The sequence below is a fragment of the Nematostella vectensis genome, chromosome 4, assembly GCF_932526225.1.
Source record: "Nematostella vectensis chromosome 4, jaNemVect1.1, whole genome shotgun sequence".
Taxonomy (NCBI): Eukaryota; Metazoa; Cnidaria; class Anthozoa; order Actiniaria; family Edwardsiidae; genus Nematostella; species Nematostella vectensis.
The window spans coordinates 7,841,133-7,862,498 of record NC_064037.1 but is presented as its reverse complement, the minus strand read 5'-3'; the positions used below and the strand labels follow the sequence as shown (position 1 = coordinate 7,862,498).

Here is a 21,366-nt window from a genome sequence, read left to right as displayed (position 1 = left end):
ATAATGGAGAGTTTTATAAATGTACGGGATATCCGAATTACTGATCCCTATCAATTTCACAATTTCTTCCAGTGAATCCTCGTTCGCAAGAGCACAGCCGCGCATCTCCCAGGCCCCACTCGGCTGGCCACAGTCACACGTGACTAACCTTTGTAACCAGGCCATCTTGCTAAATGACATGCACTAGGCCCAGTTCTTTGGAAAATCGCTAACGAGCAACGAGCAAAGTTGATCTGTTTGAAGATTTTTTTGTAAAACAACAACAGAAAAGAATACCCCATCGTTATAGGATAGAACTGAAGGAGAAACCACTGTGTAGGAATATTTAGATGCGACAAAGAAATGCAAGAGTGGAGATCTTGTCGATTGCTTACCTTGCGGAAAAGATGCCTTTTTCTGCCTCAAATTTTGTAACTAAAAGATAAGGCTACTAAAAGAGTTCTACCAAAAAAATACGGAAATGCGAAAAAAAAAAGCCGGCTACGAGAAATTTTGATTTGAGCTTCTTGGCCAAAATATTCAAGGCGCGCCTCCATTTCTTACGCCAAAGCTGTAGTGCAATGTCTCGTTTCTTTCTCGCCTCCACAAATGAATTTAATTTAATGCATTACGTACTCACGCCAAAGCTGTTAGTGCAATGTCTCGTTTCTTTCCTTTACTTTAAGTGACATGTTGTATGGAATCATTTCTCAGACACGCCAACAGGCACGCACTATGTTCGACCGAAATCAATGCTCCACCGTAGACGTTAATTAAGGTATAGGGATGCTTGCGTAATCGCCCGACACTTTTTGCATTATATTCCTCTGTTCACGTTATTGTTCCTCGCAACGATGTGGATTCCTATTGGAAGATGTATGCTAACGGCCATAAAAAAGCAAAACGCTAAATAGGCCATTCCAGCCATAATTTTAAGCGCGCATAACCATAGAAACCTACCTCAACTACCAGAATGCAGCGCGCGCTTTTTTAAGCTTACATCAAACAAAGCGCGCGCTGCATGCCGGTAGTTGAGGTAGGTTCCAAGGCGAGTGCGCGCGCATGCTTATAGCTGGAATGGTCTATTCATCATTAAAATGATTCACTTAAGTACTTTGATTATCTGTTTCTGTTGTCTTGGCCAATGAAGCTGGTATTTGTTTTAGAGAACACTCGTAGAAAAACTGCTGACTTTCTCAGTCTATAGAAAGTGTTTTAAGTTGTTTTTCAAGGTTTGAAGGTTTCTATGCCTAGTTCACCAAGATAGCCAATAAAGCGCTAACCAGTTATAGACATAACCTCTAGAGCTGCATAATACTTTTTTAATTAACATTACAGACTAGGTGGGAGTGGTGGTAGGTGGGTAGGGGTAGGGCGCTGTCCTGTGGTTAGGGTCGCGAAGTAGTTTATAAGGGCTCTGCAAAATACATTTACTGCACTCCCGTTCACAAGTGCTCTTTTATTACTAAAATTGTTGGTGTGAGTAACTTCTCATCCAACAAACAGCAGCAAAATTATTAGAACAAACAGACTATATTTTTAACAAAACCTATTTTTTCATGATATGCAGTTTAACAGCCCAAAATATTCATAATATTCATTTATAATATTTATGGTTAATCAGGGGCGAGGCCCGGAGCTCCAGAATGGGGAGGGAGAAGGTTTCAAGAAAGGGGGAAGCGGATTCATTGTTCTTCAGTGGATTTTCTTTTATTTCTTGTTCTTTTTAAGCGAAATAACTAAAAATGGATCTTGGCATACTTTTCAGTGTTAGACTAATCAAAATTTTTATTTTCTAATGTCAATATTTACACCACAGCGAATGGTCTGCGGATTAGTCTACTGTTAACATGAAGACAATGTGAGAAACATTGCGCCTTGTGTCTAATTCTTTCATTGAGACGAATCTTAAAGATTGATGGCAATCTATTTCATCATATCATCGAATATTGATATCTAGCTCAATCTCTGACGTTAACCGCCATGTTACCCATGGCGGGCCGAACACGCGTATCCCGTGAGCACTTGCACACGAGCTGTTTCACCGCTTTGCGGTATTCCCTCATTCTAAAAAAGTAGATCACCGGGTTACAGAGGGAGTTCAATCCACAGAATGAAAACGCCAATCCCTGCTCAATGTAACCAAGGGAGCCGGATGCGACAATAACAAAACCAGCGGCAATCAGAGGCAGCCACGTTGCCATTGACGTCACGGTTACCAAGAGCAACGTCTTGGCGAGTTCCCGCTCTTTCTGGATGGTTCTCTGAAGGTCGGACTGATTATGAAGCTGGTGTTGTCTTTTGACCTTGATAAAGATGATGGCATACGATGCAACTAGTATCAAGAAAGAGACCACCCCTAAAGGCATGACGATCTGAATGGACAATGGGTAGTCCAAGTAAGCTAACAATGCGAACACGAACCCTGTTACCCACGTGATCGAGATAAACACAGTGTACATTCGGGGATCCGTGTTGCGATGACGTAATGGCCATACCGTGGCGTACATTCTCTCAACAGCTATAAAAACAAACGAATAAAAGCTTGCGCTCATGATAATTATGAATGCTAAGACCGGGTATAAATTTTTTAAACCTCCACCAGTCTGGAATTTCGTGTGAATATAATCTTGACAACACATAAGTTTTCTAATAACCTCTCCGAACATCGGGTTGACGACAGAGCCAGCAAGAAGATCGGCAACGGCAAGATTAATTATGAAGTAAAAACTCGGCTTTCTCATGTGGGAGTTGATAGAGAACGTCAAAACGACCAGAAGGTTTGTAACCACGATAAAAAGCCCCTCTGTGATAAACATTGAGTACGCGAATACCCATAAGTTCATCGACGGAAAATAACCGACTCTCTCAGACCCTGAGGAAAGATTTCCCAAAGAGTTCATTGGTAGAAAAATATCAATTTCAAGAATAAGTCAATTTGAAGTTTTGTCAATCGGATACTCTTCATAGCTATGACACCGTGTCGGTACTGAACACTTGCAAGTACTTAAAAACTGCATAAGGCATTATTTGCTCTCTGTATAATTAATTCACTCAAAGTTGACCAATAAGCGTTTAGTAAAGCTATTATTTCAATACAGAGATGATGCGTCGGCAACGAACATAAACGTCTGTTTGGTTTGTCGGAGGCGCAGTAACTTCCTTTTTAATCAAGACTCATCTTTTCTTTATTTCATGTTTTGTTTTATCTCACCGCTCCTGACACAAAAATGCGCGTCGTAAAACTAATATTTGCGTTGTTGTAAGGGAAAACGGTTAGCTGAGATGTTAGCTGTGTGAAAAGAAGGGATGGCGATAGCCCTCCACGGATTAAGTGCGGTTATTTTATCGATTGGCAGCGACCTCTTCACGCCAGATTCACATTATTTCGGGACTATCAGACTATATAGACTTTATAAATATGATGCATGAATCGTTAACTCCGGAATGTCTGATATTTGTTGATAGGACATGAGCACCTTGAAGACAACTTTCATGGTATTAGCTTATAGACGATAAAAATGGGGTATTGTTTTTATTTAACAAATACAATATGATGATATCTCTACGAGATGCTGTTCTCCCAACTGAGGTATTAAAAGGAAATGTTTTTTGACTTAGGTCTTTCTGCTTTGTTGTGTTACTTTATTGTGAGAAATTACTTTATGTTACAGCGTAATATCAATTAAATTTACCCATCCTTTAAGTTTATTTTTACCTACGACAAAGATCATGAAAAATAGATCAATTAATCATCCGGAAATCCGGGACATCCGGGACAGGGCATGGGACAGGGCGTTGGACAGGGCGTTGGACAGGGCGTGGGACAGGGCGTGGGACAGGGCGTTGGACAGGGCATGGGACAGGGCATGGGACAGGGCGTGGGACAGGGCGTTGGACAGGGCGTTGGACAGGGCGTTGGACAGGGCGTTGGACAGGGCGTGGGACAGGGCGTGGGACAGGGCGTTGGACAGGGCACGGGACAGGGCATGGGACAGGGCGTTGGACAGGGAGTTGGACAGGGCACGGGACAGGGCGTTGGACAGGGCGTTGGACAGGGCACGGGACAGGGCGTTGGACAGGGCGTTGGACAGGGCATGGGACAGGGCGTTGGACAGGGCGTTGGGCAAGGCGTTGGACAGGGAGTTGGACAGGGCATGGGACAGGGCGTTGGACAGGGCGTTGGACAGGGCGTTGGACAGGGCATGGGACTGGGCGTTGGACAGGGCATGGGACTGGGCGTTGGACAGGGCATGGGACAGGTCGTTGGACAGGGCATGGGACAGGGCACGGGACAGGGCATGGGACAGGGCGTTGGACAGGGCACGGGACAGGGCATAGGACAGGGCGTTGGACAGGGCATGGGACAGGGCGTTGGACAGGGAGTTGGACAGGGCGTTGGACAGGGCGTTGGACAGGGCATGGGACAGGGCGTTGGACAGGGCATGGGACAGGGCGTGGGACAGGGCGTTGGGCAGGGCATGGGACAGGGTATTGGACAGGGCATGGGACAGGGCGTTGGACAGGGCATGGGACTGGGCGTTGGACAGGGCATGGGACTGGGCGTTGGACAGGGCATGGGACTGGGCGTTGGACAGGGCATGGGACAGGTCGTTGGACAGGGCATGGGACAGGGCACGGGACAGGGCATGGGACAGGGCGTGGGACAGGGCGTTGGGCAGGGCATGGGACAGGGTATTGGACAGGGCATGGGACAGGGCGTTGGACAGGGCACGGGACAGGGCATGGGACAGGGCGTTGGACAGGGCATGGGACAGGGCACGGGACAGGGCATGGGACAGGGCGTTGGACAGGGCATGGGACAGGGCACGGGACAGGGCATGGGTCAGGGCGTTGGACAGGGCACGGGACAGGGCATAGGACAGGGCGTTGGACAGGGCATGGGACAGGGCGTTGGACAGGGAGTTGGACAGGGCGTTGGACAGGGCGTTGGACAGGGCATGGGACAGGGCGTTGGACAGGGCATGGGACAGGGCGTGGGACAGGGCGTTGGACAGGGCATGGGACAGGGCGTTGGACAGGGCACGGGACAGGGCATGGGACAGGGCGTTGGACAGGGCACGGGACAGGGCATGGGAAAGGGCGTTGGACAGGGCATGGGACAGGGCGTGGGACAGGGCGTGGGACAGGGCGTGGGACAGGGCGTTGGACAGGGCGTTGGACAGGGCGTTGGACAGGGCGTGGGACAGGGCATGGGACAGGGTGTTAAGGAAGAGCAGGTCACTGCCTTCCCTTTAAAGGTAAATGGTCTGTTGCTCTATTTAAGGGTCTCATTTTACCAGAAGGTAACAAAATGCAGGGGACTTTTCTTTAAGGGAATTTTCAAACTTTGCGCTGCCGCAAGAGATGCCTCCATATGTCTGATGCCACCACGCCTGGGTGCCTACCCCCATATAGGACGAGGGTCTTCGCTGTGATCCGGTCCAGTTATCAACTGTGCCGACCACGCCTAGTCGCACCGATGTGTTGTATGTCATGACGTTTATGCCTTCCTGTATCTTGCCACTCAGTGGGTTGTTGGCATGAGTGGCGTTCAACCACCATTCTTGGCCCATCTTTATAAAATCTAGGCCTGACGTTATGACTGAATAGAGAGATGCCTGGCGCTCGCTGAATTCAACATGACTCCACTCTATGGGCGAATTAAATTTTAAGGGCCTGACTCCGAGACAAAGTCTGGTGAATGATGTTGTCCAGTACGTGGGCAGTTTGGTATCATCCATCTCAAGCAATTGACCTCTTCTTGGGTGAAATGTTTTCTTGTTGGTCCAGTAGTCGGAGTCATATCTGAACGTCTGCTGTAGATGAGAAAAGACATACACATTTTGAAAGGAGCTTTCCTAATCTGTAGCACATCTTTCGATCATTTTACTCGTTTTCAGTCACACTTGCATACTGTGCTTAAGAGTCATAACTGTTTTTGTGGTAGTTAATCATGACTTTTTCCGATTCTGCATCTATCCCCGTTTTTGACCGATAAAAGCGAAAACAGCATCATGTTGGATCGTCTTCCTAGCTACCAACACGTTTAGTCAAAACTATCAGAATGTGTTTTTAATTAAGGGTGTTTTAGGTTGTTAAGCGACCTTGGTTGCTACGCTGACGCGCGCGCTCGCAATTTAGGCGGGAAAAATCGCTTCCGGTTGAAAATGGCGGGCTTTTCAGGGCGCGCGCGCGTTTGTTTACAAACTTTTCGCCGGTGAAAAATGTTCCATTCCCCCCTCCCCCTTTTTTTTTAAAGGTTTATTATTTTTTATACAATTTACCATGCTCATATGCTGAAATGCCGCCAACTGGGCGTAGCAAAAAAGGAAAAGATGTGCTTTGGCAGCACAAAGTCGCTGGTCTGAAGGTAGCGTGGAGAGCGCCGTGCACTAGGTTTGGTGGCTAAGCAGCCGCGCCTCCAAATAGTTCGGTCCACAGCACATCTGTTAACAACGACTTCCAGACGCACAAAAAAGGTAAAGTGGCACCTTAAATCTTGAAAATTTTTAGTATGGAAATATTGTGTAACCTTTTCTTGTTAAAACTGAGCATGGATTAAGGCATACAGGTCAAAATAAAAACATACGACCAAAATACCCCAATGACTTGCACATTAATTGGTCTAAAAAATTGATTTTTAAAATTTTATCAAATCCATGCTCACGTTTGTTCAGAAAGAAATAATGAATAATCTAAACTAAAAATCCTTTGAAAAAATTAAAGGAAAGGCAAATAAATGTTTTTTTCTGCTGTGATGACGTCACCAAATGACGTCATTAATATGTAGCCCGATTAGTCACTAGTCCACTTGACCAATTTCAGCAGTAAAACTCTTCTTCTAACAAAACAGCGGTAATTTAAAATTTCCCTGGCAACCTAACTTCCGAACACCCTTAATCAACCACCCCTAGATTTTAATCAAAATAACTAGACCTTTTTAGACTTGTGCTGTGACATACACCAGTGGATTGGATCACATATATGCCATTTCTAGCAAGTGAATATCTTTAACCTAGAAAATAGAATTTTTTTTACTTGGACATGACTGGACTCATTGATAGGGATGATATGCATAGCTTTTTTAGAAAAAATGCCCAAGAAAACATCAGATTCAGGCAAGGTTTTGTGATAAGATTACTTTGACGGTGAATATACAGGAAAAGTACCAAAAGTGGGTTGACACTGCTGCTTTGAATCTATAAAGGCAAATATTTTTAATAGAATTTGGGCTCCCTGTGGTTTCCCCAATGGTTTTAACATAAGAATTATCTGTTAGAATATCAGCCATAACTTAAAGGAGGCTTGTTTGTATATCAAGCAGAATTTGCCTACACTGTTGTATGCATCTAAGCTTGCGAAAAAGGCATTGTTCTCAGGCAGTGAAGCAAGCATGATTTTTAGGGTGTGTTGGTAAACACATTGACCCCTCAACCGGCCTGTACCGGCTTTGGGAAGTACCCACAACCCAAAAAATTCATAAATTCAAAATAAACACAACAAGATGAAGATACTCAGGCATCAGTCTAAGGGATAAATGGTCTTGCAGATATGCATCCAACCAAGGTGCTGGCATCTACTCTTGAGCCAAATAATAGCACAGGTTCTTTGACAAATCTCAAATCGAACAAGGAGAGAAAAGCAGAATCACCCCTTTCAATAAAACGCTCAAAATACCACACAAGGGAGAGAGATCAGCAAACACAGCTCAAGACACAAACAGATACCTTTATTCTGATCCTCCAGGTACATTTCCTTGGCCTCAAAACACAATGTCCATTCCTTGAAGGATTGTACAACCACGAAAATGTCTTTACGTATTGCAAAGCATTCTGGGAGATCCAGGGGAAAATTCACGAGGGGAGGGCCAGTCAACACTCCTCTTCCCAAAGTCAGATGGTTTTTTTATAAATCTTTTCACCCTGAAGCCAAACAAATCAATTTCAGGTCATACAGACCCAGAATAGCAGTGTAAACAATTTTGGAATCAATTTGGTTTCAGAAAAGACAGCATTTAGGAGAGCTGTGGTGATTCATTAGAAAATTATTTTCTCATCCGGGCAAAGCCAAACAAGAAAAAATCATCATGAATCCACCTTTGCTTGCAAATATCCATAAGCAAAGCACTCAATTATGCCCCAAAAGACTTCATGATGTCCTGAGACACTCTCCTAATATGCTCATAGCTGTATTTTTGATGAAAAATACAAGCAACCATCAACTTGTGCTGGCTTCAGCACAACGATGAGGGATTAAAAGTGGGGACCGCAAAGCACTGTTGGAAAGCTTGGATACCGCTGACTAGGTGCAGCTGTGTTTGACTTTGACGGCCTGTATAAAACTCAGAATAGGGGGGGAGGTATCTGTTTTCAGTCTGTTTTTTGTAAATTCAGCTCCAAAAAAGCCAGGAGTCAATGGGTTAAATGCATTTTTAAGAAGTCAAAAGAAGGAAAGAAAAAAAGTCATTCAATAATCGGAAGACATGTTGTGATATCTCAGGAAGAAAAAATCATCTGAAATCTAAATTCAATAAAAATATCGCAATACGTGTTACAAATCAGCATACAAAAACGGATGCTTTAGCACATTGAACAGAACAACAATCCTGTGATAATCTCACAAGCACCGAATGTGTTATCTACCTTATCACCATTAATGATCATGACCAGCGTCCATCCTCCACTTCCGCATGCGCTGTTGTCACTCATTTGACAAAACACTTGATCTTCGCTCGAGTCCTCTGTTGTGAGATTGTAAGCCCCGGAACCTACCGACCTAAAACATCAGATTATACAGAGGACCTAGGTTTAGTTAATTTGCGCAGTCTTCGTGCACACAGTGTGTTATGTGCGCACACTAGATGATACGTGCAGTACTCGTCATGTACGCACGAGATGATACGTGAAGCAATCGTCATGCAATCACTAGATGATACGTGCAGTACTCGTCATGTACGCACTAGATGATGTGCGCAGTACTCGTCATGTACGCACTAGATGATACGTGCAGCACATAGGTTATGCGCGTATGTTTGTCATGTACACACCAGGTTATGCGCGCAGTGCTTGTCATGTACACACTAGGTGATGTGCGCAGTGCTTGTCATGTACACACTAGGTTATGTGCGCAGTGCTCGTCATGTACACACTAGGTGATGTGCTCAGTGCTCGTCATGTACACACTAGGTGATGTGCGCATTGCTAGTCATGTACACACTAGGTAATGTGCGCAGTGCTCGCCATATACACACCAGGTGATGTGCGCAGTGCTCGTCATGTACACACCAGGTGATGTGCGCAGTGCTCGTCATGTACACACTAGATGATGTGCGCAGTGTTCGTCATGTACACACCAGGTGATGTGCGCAGTGCTCGTCATGTCCACACTAGGTTATGCGCGCAGTGCTCGTCATGTACATACTAGGTGATGTGCGCAGTGCTCGTCATGTACACACTAGGTGATGTGCGCAGTGCTCGTCATGTACACACCAGGTGATGTGCGCAGTGCTCGTCATGTACACACCTGGTAATGTGCGCAATGCTCGTCATGTACACACCAGGTGATGTGCACAGTGCTCGTCATGTACACACTAGGTTATGCGCGCAGTGCTCGTCATGTACACACTAGGTGATGTGCGCAGTGCTCGTCATGTACTCACTAGTGATGTGCGCAGTGCTCGTCATGTACACACCAGGTGATGTGCGCAGTGCTCGTCATGTACACACTAGATGATGTGCGCAGTGTTCGTCATGTACACACCAGGTGATGTGCGCAGTGCTCGTCATGTACACACTAGGTGATGTGCGCAGTGCTCATCATGTACATACTAGGTGATGTGCGCAGTGCTCGTCATGTACACACTAGGTGATGTGCGCAGTGCTCGTCATGTACACACCAGGTGATGTGCGCAGTGCTCGTCATGTACACACTAGGTTATGCGCGCAGTGCTCGTCATGTACACACTAGGTTATGCGCGCAGTGCTCGTCATGTACACACTAAGTGATGTGCGCAGTGCTCGTCATGTACTCACTAGTGATGTGCGCAGTGTTCGTCATGTACACACCAGGTGATGTGCGCAGTGCTCGTCATGTACACACTAGGTGATGTGCGCAGTGCTCGTCATGTCCACACTAGGTGATGTGCGCAGTGCTCGTCATGTCCACACTAGGTGATGTGCGCAGTACTCGTCATGTACACACAAGGTGTTGTGCGCAGTGCTCGTCATGTACACACCAGGTGATGTGCGCAGTGCTCGTCATGTACACACTAGGTGATGTGCTCATTGCTCGTCATGTACACACTAGGTGATGTGCTCATTGCTAGTCATGTACACACCAGGTGATGTGCGCAGTGCTCGTCATGTACACACCAGGTGATGTGCGCAATGCTCGTCATGTACACACTAAGTGATGTGCGCAGTGCTCGTTATGTACACACTAGGTGATGTGCGCAGTGCTCGTCATGTACACACCAGGTGATGTGCGCAGTGCTCATCATGTACACACTAGGTGATGTGCGCAGTGCTCGTCATGTACACACCAGGTGATGTGCGCAGTGCTCGTCATGTACACACTAGATGATGTGCGCAGTGTTCGTCATGTACACACCAGGTGATGTGCGCAGTGCTCGTCATGTTCACACTAGGTGATGTGCGCAGTGCTCGTCATGTACATACTAGGTGATGTGCGCAGTGCTCGTCATGTACACACTAGGTGATGTGCGCAGTGCTCGTCATGTACACACCAGGTGATGTGCGCAGTGCTCGTCATGTACACACCAGGTGATGTGCGCAGTGCTCGTCATGTTCACACTAGGTGATGTGCGCAGTGCTCATCATGTACATACTAGGTGATGTGCGCAGTGCTCGTCATGTACACACTAGGTGATGTGCGCAGTGCTCGTCATGTACACACCAGGTGATGTGCGCAGTGCTCGTCATGTACACACTAGGTTATGCGCGCAGTGCTCGTCATGTACACACTAGGTTATGCGCGCAGTGCTCGTCATGTACACACTAAGTGATGTGCGCAGTGCTCGTCATGTACTCACTAGTGATGTGCGCAGTGCTCGTCATGTACACACCAGGTGATGTGCGCAGTGCTCGTCATGTACACACTAGGTGATGTGCGCAGTGTTCGTCATGTACACACCAGGTGATGTGCGCAGTGCTCGTCATGTACACACTAGGTGATGTGCGCAGTGCTCGTCATGTCCACACTAGGTGATGTGCGCAGTGCTCGTCATGTCCACACTAGGTGATGTGCGCAGTACTCGTCATGTACACACTAGGTGTTGTGCGCAGTGCTCGTCATGTACACACCAGGTGATGTGCGCAGTGCTCGTCATGTACACACCAGGTGATGTGCGCAATGCTTGTCATGTACACACTAAGTGATGTGCGCAGTGCTCGTTATGTACACACTAGGTGATGTGCGCAGTGCTCGTCATGTACACACCAGGTGATGTGCGCAGTGCTCATCATGTACACACTAGGTGATGTGCGCAGTGCTCGTCATGTACACACCAGGTGATGTGCGCAGTGCTCGTCATGTACACACTAGATGATGTGCGCAGTGTTCGTCATGTACACACCAGGTGATGTGCGCAGTGCTCGTCATGTTCACACTAGGTGATGTGCGCAGTGCTCGTCATGTACATACTAGGTGACGTGCGCAGTGCTCGTCATGTACACACCAGGTGATGTGCGCAGTGCTCGTCATGTACACACTAGGTGATGTGCGCAGTGCTCGTCATGTACACACTGAGTGATGTGCGCAGTGCTCGTCATGTACACACTGAGTGATGTGCGCAGTGCTTGTCATGTACACACTAGGTGAGTACTCGCCATGTGTTTATAATATGAATATCAGGTTTTTAGATTTCTACCTTCCGTGTTCTAATATTTCTTGGCAACTGCGAAAAACATCTGGAGTACCTTGAAGGGAACAAAAAAAACTCTCGTCCAATCTTTGCATGTATGAGTGACGCCAATTGTTATCGTGATAAAAGCACTTACCAATTACAGGGGTTTTCCTTTCTAAATCGATCTGTAATAAACACACAGTGCCATCAAATTATAACCGCTGCTATACAATGTATTTATTTTTAAAATGACGTGAGAGCGTAAGATATTGCTACAGGTGCTAGATTCTCTTTTCTCTATTATCTAAGCCAAGGAGTGATAGATGCCAAGTATCATTGCCCATCCAGGCTCAAATTTCAGTTTTATTACTTATGACAAGTAATACAGGCGTTTACAGTAAAGGTAAATACAGATAACAGTTCACTGGCTGATAATACCTTGAGGTATGGTAACGCCTACAACTGATGACACTTGATGAGCTTTAAGTTAGTTTTATCGCTGGTTTTGAAGACTCTTTTATTCAAATGCGCATTTAAATATAAAGAATTCTGAAATTTAAAATAAAGCGAAAATTGATGCACAAATGGAGAATAATATCTAATTTTTGGAAGAATGGTCCGATTTTACTGTCTGACCTTTGGGAGGTTTAATATCTGGGCTAGGTTTTAACGCTGCATAAAATGAGGGCGCGGATGGATCGAGTTGCTAAAGACGAATCTTTTACTACAATATTCGCCATAAAAGGGGCCATGTATTAAATTAATACGGGCGCGCATTAATCCTTTTCGGTACTCTCTCCCAGCTTAGGTTTTTCTCTTTTATTAATAAGAACATAGATATCTAACACCAATCACTTACTTTGCGCATCGTGACTATCCCATGGACGGTTTGTTCGGGCCCACTACTGTGCTTCCCAAGCCGGCAGTCATGCGTCCATGTCTCGTATACCGCGACTTTACATCTGCGCTTGGCACTACACATCATTGCGCACTCCATCTCGCTCACCTCACCTTTCGTCAGTATGGTCCCGTCAAGCTCGAACGCGGTGTTTGGGAAGCGCGCAAAGGTAGATGACCGCGACCCAGGTTCTGTCATTGTTGATCCCCAAGCAAGGAGGATTAGTGACGTAAAGACCCTTATTCGCTGAATAGTATTTGAAGTCATATGTTTCAGTTGGGTCATCTTTGATAAAGATGTTGTTGAAGCTTAATGCTTTGAACGGGCTTGATCCGTAAGTTAGTTCGGTAGGAAAGAAAAAAAAGTGAATCGAAAGTGAAAACTACAAAATCAATGCGATAATTTCAAATGTGTACTCAAGTATAGAGTAGTATAGAATTTGACAACAATCGGCAGGTTGTCATGCTTTGCCACTCAAGACATGTCGTATAAGTTCTGGTGATTGTTTGTCTGAACATTATCCGTACTTCAGCACTAGCCTATGTCAACTCGTTCATCTCCTTTTTAAGCAAACATGTAGTGAAATGTTAATGGATTTTTGATGCTTTGTAAGATGGAGCGGCTTCTGAATAACATTAGAGATACTGAATCCCAAGAAACACGGTTGCACCTAATACTTGTTATTGTTCCACAGGCATCCAAAGGCAACAAGGAAACAAGTTTTTAAATTTGAGAAATGTAGCTATATTACGGCCTGAGCTACAGCTGCTCTTTTAGAGACATCTACGAAAGAAATGGATGAAGTATGACTCAAGCAATAACAAAGAAAAACTGAGGCCCCCAAACACAATGTTCTACCTACTGGCTTGGATGAAATACAAATACAAAAAAAATATATAGATTCATTTATGATTTAAAAGTTCCGATTTTGATATGATCGAAAATAGGGCGTGCAATTTTTAGTTACAGCAAACAAGCTTTAAGAAAAATACTGTCATTACAGTGCATTGTTGAAATAATGAGACAATAAAGAGAAGTTCGTGTTTTATTAGATTTGTTTTAATAAACAGTTTTAAATAAATTAAAATTCTACATACTACAATATTTCCAGACTTCATTGTCTACCATTATAATGTAAACAATAACTCACTTTTTTCATATATTATATATCTATGCAATATATCTACGATGTATTTTTTGTCTGCTTGTGACATTGCCTGCCATCACCATCTTTGGAGAAACAGGATGCTGATCAGTTCAGTGTTAGATCTTTCATACATTAACAACACCTGTTTGTGTGTTTTAATTCTTTAGGCCTAGCACCAAGACAAATGTTATCCTTAATTAAGCACCCAAGTTAATATTATCCAGTGAAAGTTTTGTACCTAATCAAACTTAATCCGTGAAATTTCTAGTAGTGTTATTACCAAACAAATTTCCAAACATTTTAAAATTCTCTTTCGTCTGTTTTTGTATAACTCTTCCCAGCTATGCTCTATGAGAAACCGAGATAAGTGCTAGTGAATAACACACCTGTACTTCACTAGCAGCAATCTATTTTAGACCCTAACTCATGCAGCCTATTATATCAAGATCAAATAATATAAGGAAAATACTCAGCTCTCACTATTTTGCTGATAAAAACGTGCAAATTAGATGACTAAACTCAGCTAAACTTCATTGGATAAGGAAGAGTATTTGGATCTATAGTAGACTGTCCATTAGAACGACTTGATGCACCACTGCTCTCTCTCCGTGTTGATGACTTTTGGTTGTTTTTACTTTTCACAACAAGGGAATTCAACTTGTAGTAGTCAAGAAAGGTCCGTGCAACATTTCTCCCAAGCTTGTAGTAGCCATCCTCGGTGTACGGAGAGGTAGTGCTATTTGTGTTGTAGCTGAAGAAAGACACCTCCAATGTGTAGCAGTGAGTTTCAGGATCCAGTGAACTCCCAAGGAATCTCCTCCCAGTGCCAGCTTTCATGGCGTCGCGATTAAATGAAGTGTTTGACATAGAAAAGTCATCTGCATTTGCACATAAGAGCTTAGGGAACACTGCTTGTCTCTCATACCGTTCCTCCTCGTCGTAAATGTTCCCATACATGAATCCATTCATGAGGGTGGAGTGGGCGTGTATGTCAATATAAAAGTCCAGATGGGCAGTACTGTCACTGTCTAACTCCATCAGTAAGTTCTTGCTCGCCACAAGAGTAGGGTGTGCCCATGGTGATGGCTCATGCCAGTGCCTGTTCAGATCAAAGCCCATCAAAGAGCAGCGGTAGTTCCCCAGCACCACCCCATCAGGGTTTAACATGGGTATCACTTTGAAAACTAGGTATTCACGAAGGACTTTGGCAACTGGATGGTTACTGATAATGAAGTCAATAAGCCCTTGGCAAACGTATGAGGATGGTGTCTCGCCTATAGGGGTTTCAAACAAAACATTCAATTATCCTTGAGTATCATTTCATATTATTATTGAAATACTATACTTTTGTTATGATATAAGAACATTTTACCATAAGAACTTATGGGGTCCAAAGACCAAACAGAGGAAAATGAGCCCATACTTCTATTCCTGTACAGTTTAACATGAATCTTATTTACACTGACGTAAATAGCCACCATCAAGCATTGTACAATAATATGTAGCAGAAATATTTTGAAGTTGTTTTCTTCTAACAACTGCGAAAAGTTCTTTTCGTCTGTTTGAAGAGTGACAACATTGTTTGCGTATGCCAAAACAAGCGCGTGCATGCTTTCTTGTATGCGCAGACGAGGATGCGCACCAGCAATAGTAGGCACCAACCTTAACCCATTGACTCCTGGCTTTTTTGGAGCTGAATTTACAAAAAACAGACTGAAAACAGATACCTCCCCCCCTATTCTGAGTTTTATACAGCCCATCACAGTCAAACACAGTCAAATTTTTCATCAAAAATACAGCTATGAGCATATTAGGAGAGTGTCTCAGGACATCATGAAGTCTTTTGGGGCATAATTGAGTGCTTTGCTTATGGATATTTGCAAGCAAAGGTAGATTCATGATATTTTTTTCTTGTTTGGCTTTGCCCGGATGAGAAAATAATTTTCTAATGAATCACCACAGCTCTCCTAAATGCTGTCTTTTCTGAAACCAAATTGATTGAAAAATTGTTTACACTGCTATTCTGGGTCTGTATGACCTGGAATTGATTTGTTTGGCTTCGGGGTGAGAAGACTTATAAAAAACCATCTGACTTTGGGGAGAGGAGTCTTGACTGGCCCTCCCCTCGTGAATTTTCCCCTGGATCTCCCAGAATGCTTTGCAATACGTAAAGATATTTTCGTGGTTGTACAATCCTTCAAGGAATGGACATTGTGTTTTGAGGCCATGGAAATGTACCTGGAGGATCAGAATAAAGGTATCTATTTGTGTCTTGAGCTGTGTTTGCTGATCTCTCTCCCTTGTGTGGTATTTTGAGCGTTTTATTGAGAGGGGTGATTCTGCTTTTCTCTTCTTGTTCGATTTGAGATTTGTCAAAGAACCTGTGCTATTATTTGGCTTAAGAGTAGATGCCAACACCTTGGTTGGATGCATATCTGCAAGACCATTTATCCCTTAGACTGATGCCTGAGTATCTTCATCTTGTTGTGTTTATTTTGAATTTATGAATTTTTTGAGTTGTGGGTACTTCCCAAAGCCGGTACAGGCCGGTTGAGGGGTCAATTTGTTAATATGGCTGTCAGCAAATTTCAGAACATTTTTTTATGACACCTTTTCCTTAGTAAAGCTTGGTCCTTATTAATTAAAAAAAAAAAAAACTCACCAGGATGAATTCTTGCAGTAATAAACACGACCCTTTTTCGCAAGGGGCTGTTCATGTTATCGGGGCTTGTAATCGTCAGTAGATCCAGCCTTCTTTGTTGCACTGTTAAACACAACATCTCCCTCTTGAAATAGCTCAGGCTGCGTCTCTCAATGTCGTCCAGATAACCCTGTAACCGGGAATACGTATACGGGAAACAGTAGGCGAACTGGTACACGTCGGTGTCATTATCAAACGCGAATGCAAAAGACAAGACGTAGTTCTTTCTATGATCCGGACAGCGATAATAGAAGCAGTTTTTGGCAGGAATGCGCTGCCATCTTGGTCTGCTTGTAGATTTGACCAGTGGTGTCATGCCTTCTCTGTAAAGACTTTTCGTCTTGCTAAAGTTCACAATGTTAAAGATAACTCTTTGGTAAGGAGCTGTATTTTCCACTGTGAAGTTAAACCAGACTCTGAATCGAGGGTTACACGTATCCGGACGTATAAACAAATCGTATTCGAACTCTGTGATGTAGTCAACACGACCGAGATTGCCACTTTCGAAGCAGGCGTCGAAAATAAGATGTCCTTTCTTGGTTTTCCCCGTATAACCAGGTGGAATACAGCAAAATCGAGATAGGTTACCGACTGGTTCTTCTCCTTTCATCGTCGTTCCCCCATTTTCTCCTTCGTTGACTCCACTAGATTCGTTTTCCGTTTGAGACGCCATCTTGGTTTGGTACAGAATCGAACGTTACCATAGTAACTGATGAAGAAGGTACAGGAAGAAGATATAGAAAGATAGGAATTTAGGAAGATATTCATTTCATCAATCCACAAAAAATACTCTTTTTTATAAGAACGTCTGATATTCAGCTGAGGCTGGGCCGTTCTTATTTTTGGAACAATTTAAAGCTGGGGATGTAGAATTTGGCGAAATCTCAGACTGGGCGTTTTTATAAAAGGTTCTTTTTTATTTACCTTTGTCTTAGGGGTCGTCCACACTAACACGGATTCAAAAGTATTTGGATTCGCAGCAGTTCATATAAAAGGAAACTTAAAAATAACAGTCCACGATTGAAGACTGATTTTTTATTGATGATATTTGATTGAATTAGCCAATGGAAATGGATTCTTTCAGTCACTTCCTGTGATTATAATTGCCAATTCTAGCCCGGGGGTGGGAGGAGCTTTCCCTTTTATAGCGGAACCTCATGTTTAATGTGTCTGTGTGTACCATAACATGAATATATGCTTTATCTACCTTTGTGTTTTTGCAGTTTTAAAGACTACCGTATTGTTAGCTGACTTGAATGATTCTGAAAAGGTCAACAGAGTCTATTCTAAATGTGAGTATTCCCCTGTGGTAGTAAGCAACCATAAATATACTTATTTTAAAACATACTTTTCTGAAAAGTCTAGGACAAAGGTGGTATAGTATCTGTTGTCAAGTAAAGTCTACATGTGAATCATTTGATCATATATTGCGATGTTAAAATGCTCAACATTTCATTTTTTTATAATTTCATTTTTTGTACTCAAAACATTGAAACTTTTAAAAACTTCATCATTAACAGCTAAACATTATTTTATTTGTAGACTTTAATGAAAATACGCTTCCTAGCAGGACCACTTTTCAAGCTGCTGCATTACCAAATGTATCCCAATCAATTATGGTTTCTTTCTCATTGAGAACTGTCTGGATGAGTATCACCATCATAACAGCACTTGTAGCAATAACATTTCAATGAAATGCACTAACACTTTAAGTCCCTGAATTGGGCTTGGCTAAACTAACCCTATGAAGAAAACGTTGTCGTTTTGAGGGACGACAACTCAAACTTTGAAAGTATCAAAGACCTTGTTCCTACTCTGTAATAGAGGGAAGATTCCTTTTGAGGGAATCTTAGTTTTTTTCAGATACTTTCTCCATTGACCAAGGATGGTCACAGTCACTGTTTTTCTCTTCTGATTACAATTCATAAAGTTTGCGAAGCACCTTCGGTACGGTAACCTTAAAAATGACAAGAATCATGCAGTTTTTTTTTAATAAGGAATATGTTAATTTTCTTATATGGAAGCGTTTGTCAAAAACGACAATTTTTGACAATTTTTGAAAATTTTCTTGATATGGTAACTTGGGCAAGACTGTAGAGCAGTATGACAAAATAATGGCCATTATAATTAGGGAGGACTTCTAAATATATGGTGAGGTTGGGTTCGGCAGTGGGATGGAGGCTGAATCTACTAATTATTGTGTGGAAAAGTCTGTTGAATAGGGTCAGTTGCAGCTCCATGGCTTTGAATACAGGGCCGTAGCAGGGGGTGGGGCACCCTACCCCAATATTTTCAAAAACTATAAGGAAATGACCAGTGGGGCGTGGCTGTGCCCCCCCCCCCATATTTTCTTATAACTGTTTCTGTATTGTGCCCCTCCAATATTTCGAGGCCTGCTGCAGCACTGTAATATGATGTAGATCTAGGAAGGAGTAGGTGGGTAATGAAGTTTGTTTGGTCAGCCAGCTTTAATCAGCTCTAAGTATTGTTTTCTAGTATTTTAATTTATTGTTTTATACATTTAATTTTTTTTCTGGGTGGAAAAGTGGAAGTTGAAGCAATGGCAGTTATTGGGAACCTCAAAACTGTCACCAATTAGCAATATGGCAAATACATATATAATTCGTATTTTATTTAGTTAGAGCTTTATATTTCATGATAAACTTATGTACAATTTTAATAAAACAAAGCCATTTCATGTAATAAAAGATAAACAGTTTTTTCTATGGCAGAGGGGGCTTAAGGTCTTTGATATTTTCAAAGTTTGAGTTTGTTGTTGTTGTTGTTGATTTTTTTTTTTTTTGGGGGGGGGGGGGGGGGAAAGGGGCAGATTTTTGCGAAGTTATTTATTTTTGTACCACAGGTATCCTGTTTTAGTGGTCTTTTTCATCCCACTCTTTAGAGACTGAGGCCGAGCATCATCGCGCGAGTAACGCCTGTTTGAATGTAAAGGCCGGTAACATGGCTGGGATAATGGTACTCAAAACCAATAGAAACGTTCTCCAGAGGTTTATAAGCTCATATCTCTACCGCTTTCCCATTGTATCTTCTTCATTGAAGACTTATGGAAGGAGTATACATTCTTGCTATGTTTTAACGAGTTGCCAATATAATAAGTTCAGCGGTGAAGAACATTCCAAATGGCGGCTCTTCGGAACTTGCAATCCTCGGCTCTATCAGAACCCAAATGTTTTCCAGATGGTCAAGTTATACTCATCTGCAACGACCAATCTTCCATCAATGGATCTTCTTGAACAAAGTCGTAGGACGATATTTGTTGGATCACTTCATCCATCCACGGTAGAATCTACTATTTTCGAGTACTTTTCTACTTTAGGGGAGCAGGTCGAGCATGTGAAGTGCATTCGGACATTGTCGGGCAAATCAAAAGGATTTGCATTTGTGCGACTTAGAAAGAAAGAAGCCGTCGAGTCGGTACTCGGAAGGGATGATCATGTTATTGATAATAGTGATGTATCGATGGAAAAACAGGACACGTATAGAAAGGTTATTCTTAAAAATATCCCATCAAGTATTGGCGAAAGTCAAATACTTGAACACTTTTCTAGCTCTGGGGAAATTGCCTCAGTGTATATACCTGAAAATCTGAAAACCAAGGAAAGAAAAGGTCACTGCATTGTTACGTTTGCATCTGTTACAGAAGCTTTTGAAGTTGTCAAAAAGCGGAAGCACCACATCCATGGCTATGATATAATCACTGAATACTACATGAATTTAAAACAGCCAAAGAAACTATGTCTAAAGAATCTTCCTTACAATGTTACTGTAGATCAGATAAAGAATCGCATGGATGGCTTTGGAGGGCTCATGGAGATCGATCTAGCTGTGATGCCTGATAGATCTGAATGTGAGGCTTTTTTAATCTTTTCTAATGAAGATAGTATTAGAGAAATTATGAAACAAGGGAAAATCAGCTTTGGTGACTCACTAGTAAATACAGAACAAGTTAGTGCGAAAATGGATGGGAAAGCCAGATACAAGTCTTTATTCATTGAAGGTCTACCTTTAACAGTCAATAAAACTGACTTGGCCAAACACTTTGCACAGTTCGGGAAAGTGAAGGGAATCCGTCTTTTAAAATCAAAGAAGAGTGGAACTCAATTTGCAATAGTGAAGTTTAAGCACACAGCTGGGTTAAACACTGCAATGGAGCAAGGAATCCACTTTTTAGATGGAAAGTCCTTCTCTGTCAGGAAACTAGGTTTACGTGTGTCCTCTCACCAGCCGTATGAGAAAGAATTTAACAGTAATGATATGATAGGTGTACATTTGCTTTAGACACACATTTTCCTTGTCGTGTAGCCATTACAGGAACATTGACAGGGCTGTGAAACACCTTAAGATTTTGGTAGGAGATGCTTGTAACAAATAACAACAACTAAACCTTAGAGATCCTTAATGGTTGTGAATCATCCCCACTTTTTCTGTAAAAAAAGGAAAATTCATGTCCCTTTGTTTTGTATAAAACCAACAAATAAAGTATCAAACTTATGTCTGGACACTTGTCAATCCCTTTAAAATGCTAGCCTTACTTCTTTTCACCCTAAAATGTTAAGAAATAAATGGTAACAGGTAAGGTATTAAAAAATACCACCAATAGCTCTGTTCTCCTACCCCACAATCCATCATGCCGTCTTGTCTATTATCTATATACAGGCTATACCAGGGAAGAGGATGGCAGGTGACTTACTTGAATAAGATTATTGACCCTGACTGATATTTTCTCAAGTAAAATTCTCTGCACCCACCCCCCC

At 42.9% G+C, this 21,366-nt stretch overlaps 5 protein-coding genes and 1 long non-coding RNA gene across 6 annotated transcripts; 3 read left to right on the top strand and 3 right to left on the bottom strand.

Moving 5' to 3' along the window:
* Window positions 1-1,701: 1,701 nt before the first annotated feature.
* Window positions 1,702-2,954, bottom strand: LOC5519638 (sphingosine 1-phosphate receptor 2). Its single transcript, XM_001639469.3, has one exon. The coding sequence runs from the start codon at window positions 2,880-2,882 to the stop codon at window positions 1,941-1,943; it is 942 nt and encodes a 313-aa protein (XP_001639519.2). The 5' UTR covers window positions 2,883-2,954; the 3' UTR covers window positions 1,702-1,940.
* A 642-nt stretch (window positions 2,955-3,596) lies between these two features.
* Window positions 3,597-13,152, bottom strand: LOC5519733 (uncharacterized skeletal organic matrix protein 5). The gene is made up of 5 exons (XM_001639468.3): window positions 12,705-13,152; window positions 12,000-12,030; window positions 11,870-11,918; window positions 8,625-8,757; window positions 3,597-5,798 (listed from the first exon to the last, which is right to left on the bottom strand). The coding sequence occupies exons 1-5, from the start codon at window positions 13,026-13,028 to the stop codon at window positions 5,271-5,273; spliced, it is 1,065 nt and encodes a 354-aa protein (XP_001639518.1). The 5' UTR covers window positions 13,029-13,152; the 3' UTR covers window positions 3,597-5,270.
* Window positions 3,765-5,209, top strand: LOC116603396 (fibroin heavy chain-like). The gene is made up of 2 exons (XM_032364521.2): window positions 3,765-5,130; window positions 5,178-5,209. Exons 1-2 carry the CDS (start codon window positions 3,765-3,767, stop codon window positions 5,207-5,209), a joined length of 1,398 nt encoding a protein of 465 aa, XP_032220412.2.
* LOC116603375 lies at window positions 12,826-13,789 on the top strand. The gene is made up of 2 exons (XR_004290577.2): window positions 12,826-12,912; window positions 13,438-13,789. It is a non-coding gene; the product is annotated as an uncharacterized LOC116603375 (long non-coding RNA).
* On the bottom strand, window positions 13,774-17,264 carry LOC5519637 (cytosolic carboxypeptidase 6). The gene is made up of 2 exons (XM_001639467.3): window positions 16,553-17,264; window positions 13,774-15,164 (listed from the first exon to the last, which is right to left on the bottom strand). Exons 1-2 carry the CDS (start codon window positions 17,262-17,264, stop codon window positions 14,410-14,412), a joined length of 1,467 nt encoding a protein of 488 aa, XP_001639517.2. The 3' UTR covers window positions 13,774-14,409.
* On the top strand, window positions 17,225-21,103 carry LOC5519732. The gene is made up of 3 exons (XM_032364482.2): window positions 17,225-17,312; window positions 17,815-17,883; window positions 19,494-21,103. The coding sequence occupies exon 3, from the start codon at window positions 19,553-19,555 to the stop codon at window positions 20,888-20,890; it is 1,338 nt and encodes a 445-aa protein (XP_032220373.1). The 5' UTR covers window positions 17,225-17,312; window positions 17,815-17,883; window positions 19,494-19,552; the 3' UTR covers window positions 20,891-21,103.
* Window positions 21,104-21,366: the final 263 nt, after the last annotated feature.